The sequence below is a fragment of the Halyomorpha halys genome, unplaced genomic scaffold (genome assembly GCF_000696795.3).
Source record: "Halyomorpha halys isolate HHAL.00 unplaced genomic scaffold, Hhal_1.1 Scaffold321.1, whole genome shotgun sequence".
Taxonomy (NCBI): domain Eukaryota; kingdom Metazoa; phylum Arthropoda; class Insecta; order Hemiptera; family Pentatomidae; genus Halyomorpha; species Halyomorpha halys.
In genome coordinates this window covers 182,882-186,250 of record NW_027115809.1, presented here as the reverse complement: position 1 = coordinate 186,250, position 3,369 = coordinate 182,882, and the positions used below count along the sequence as shown (strand labels likewise).

The window sequence follows — 3,369 nt, the reverse complement described above, 5'->3', positions numbered from 1 at the left end:
TATGGATTTCTTACAATTGGAAAAAGTAAAGGATATTACTTCACAGTTATAGCCCGGAATATAGCCAGTCTATTGGAAGTTTTGTAGCTTTATATTTTAGAAAGTCTATTCGATTTACGATTTTCTTTAGTATCTCTGTGGTTTCGCAGCATATATGCTAGATGGGATCATATACGCCGATAGTTGGGTTGGAAGTAGAAATAATCACGTGCTATTTTTTTTTCGAATTGAATACTTTTACTCCTAGACTAGCAATATGATATCTCATGGGACCATCTGATGTTGAAATTTATAACGAAACATTCCATAAGATAAGTAAGAGCAAATTATTTATTAAAATCGACCAGCCTAAAGTGCCTCTTTTTGTACTTTTATTTTTAAATTTTCTCAAAAACGACGAACTTGGAGAATCAATGTACAATTAAGTGTTTTTAATATCAGCCAGATCTTATCTTGATTGAAATATTCTTACAGAACATAGGTGCCAAATTTTTAATTGAATGATTGAATGATATTTAATCATAAGTAATTCTCAAATATATATATAATAAGTCATTCTTCATAAGTTCAGTAATTGTATTAAGGTATTATTGATGATTAATAAAAAAGTAAAGATTATAAAATTTTTATTTCATTAGATGTAATTTTTTTTTCATTATTTAATTGTATTTCGGTGGACTTCAGCCCCTCCTCGGATCGGGAGTGTCCTGAGGCCTGGTAGTGGTGTTGGAGTGCTGTACTGTGACATCAACCACCCTCATGTTGGGGGTGAGGAACTGTGCCAAGGTGTCCACCCTCGCCCTGGGCAGGCGGTCGAAGGGGTAGCCCATCGACCTCTTGTCGGGGTACACCTGGTTCTTGATCCCGCAATAGCTGACGGCGTCCATGCACTGAGGAGCTTTTCCCGTCTGGTCCACCTGGCGATGTTAACAATGTCTTTTTTAAAGAATGAGTTATCGGCTTTCAATTCCTATACAATGAAGTACTCTGGAATCTGAAATAGTCCAAGGGTCCGGAAAAAAGGAAGTTATTCCATCCCAATGTTTAATTTATTCATAAAAAATGGCAACTGTTTCAAAAGTTACAAAAAAAAAAATGTTTTCATTCGGAGTTCGCTATGTTTAAAATTACCTACATCAGTAAAAAACGTCGTAATATAACACCATAACGTAGTTGGTAACCTCTATATTGCAGGAGCAGCAGTTTCTATTATATTTGCCTAAACGAATTCACTAAATATTAATTTTTCGTTATATGGTAAAAATGTTGCTTTTTGAAAAACTGTATCTCGGAGACTATTGAATAAAAAACTCTTAATTAAAAGGTTCAATTAGGCGTTTTCATTTTTTAAAACTATTTATCTGCATAACACGTCGATATGGTTTGAATTTGAAACGATTAGCACAATTATTTCAGTGGTTGGTAGCAACAAGAATATGCTTAAATTCCTGGTCCAAAGGTTTTCAGAAACGAGGTTGTAGCATAAAAAAAAATGAACATCATGGATTCAGTACTTTGTTAGGAAGTAATATTTCGTTAATAACGGTCATACAAGTAGATGGTTTGTTCAAGATTTTTTTTTTCCAGGTTTTGTCCAATTAAGGGTACCTACCCACTTTATACAGTTTGCGCGGACCAGGAGAGCTCCCGACTCCACTGAATTCGCACAGTGGAGTTAGTAGCACACTGCCTTACTCACTGAGTTACCCCTCTGCCCCATATGAAATAGTTTAAAGTGATGAATATAAAAGCATGATGAATAAGTGTATTTTTTTTTAAATGGATCGATTTGAGCATAATAAGTTGTAAATGAAAATTTTGAATTTAGATATATCAGGCAGTGGTTTCCTAACGACTAGAACGACAAAGAAAATTGAGATAAAAGATCTGAAGAATTTTTTGTTTCAATTTAATTACCTACTCTAAAGCAAGAAAATTTTAATCTCCAGAAAAAAAATCATTTGCTTTGAATAAATTATCATGTACAGATTGAAAATAGTGGGGAAACTTTATACACTGACCTAAGTCCTTGATTGAGATTGTTTTGTTGTAGTATTCGAGCATTAGGGTTGGACGTTATAGTCAATATCTAAACTTCAAATTAAACAGTATTTGATAATTCAACATGCTTACTTTGTCATCGCTGAAGTTGGATATCATCACGAAGAGCTGGCAAGGGAAGCCCTCAGCGTTTCCTTTGCAGATCAGCATGTGCTGTGGCCAGCCGCAGCCGCAGTAGTTGAACTGTTCCAGGTCGTCGCCATCGGCAGGTCTGCCCTGGTCCAGGTTCCTGAAGGTCTTCTCGAACGGGATCGTCACCGAGGATTCTGTCGATTTGCGGGTGATGGTGTTCTTGGATCCCTTCACTATAACAAGGGGGGCTTGATTCAATGTGTGAATATTATACGCAGTAAGGGATGTATAGAATAATAATTAGCTCGGAGCCAGGGTGGAAAAAATCGACTCTAATAAGAGTCGAAGATATTAACATAAGATTTAAGATTATAACATGAATCTTATGACCGAATAGGGAATTTTTTGAAACATTCCATATGATTTTTAGGGTTCCGACAGTACCACTAGAAGTTCTAAAAATCTTACCTGCCAAACAAAACAAGTTCTAGGGTCTTAAAAGTTTTTGATTTGTCAATATTTCTGCACATGATATTTATTAAAAAATATTTTTTCGATAACTGACAGTTCTATTGAGAGTTTGGTAGCTTCTGAAGAATTCTAACAATTAATCTTATTAACCAAAGAGCTTGAGCTTAAGTTGATAGCAAAAATGTAATAGAGCCTTAAAGTTGCACACAACTTTATTTAATTTTTTTTTTTAGCTCGTCTTCCATCGATGATTAATACTGCTTCAAAGTGGGAAAAGTCAAATTGCATTTGTTGAGAACTCCGTGAAATAAACCGTGACTGACCCAGGAGGGAATCGAATGTACCAGGCCTCTTGCCTCAACGTGCTCGGCAATCATGTCCTCGGGTTACATTTTGATTACAAACGTAAAGTTTATGTTTATTGGTGATTATGTTATACAAATCTTTCGTCCTCTGTCACCATTTCGTTTTAAATTACTTCAAATATAATGAGAAAAAATATAATTATTTCAATTTAGTAATTTTTTTTTAAATTTTGATCAACATTATATTGAAGCTGTCCAGACCTCATCCAAGAGGGAATAATACGGCCTCTTGAAAGAATGCAGAATGCAAATTTGGATTAAAAAATTTACAAAGTACTAAATATCTAGCTGGTTTGTTTGTTTGGTTGTTTGGTGGCGCCAAACTTCATTGGTCATCAACGCCATTTATATTTTATTTAATTTTGCTAATATTCGTTAAATTTTATTTATTTTTTGATTT

At 34.6% G+C, this 3,369-nt stretch overlaps 1 protein-coding gene across 1 annotated transcript in view; it reads right to left on the bottom strand.

The window, feature by feature from the left end:
• Positions 1-609: 609 nt before the first annotated feature.
• LOC106681249 (phenoloxidase 1) overlaps positions 610-3,369 on the bottom strand; it is a 15,071-nt gene continuing 12,311 nt past the window's right edge. Inside the window, exons 12-13 of the mRNA XM_014421473.2 lie at positions 2,134-2,366; positions 610-917 (exon numbers count right to left, since the gene is read on the bottom strand). Coding sequence (XP_014276959.1) covers positions 681-917; positions 2,134-2,366 — 470 coding nt within the window. The 3' untranslated portion in view covers positions 610-680. The remainder of the gene's footprint in view (positions 918-2,133; positions 2,367-3,369) is intronic.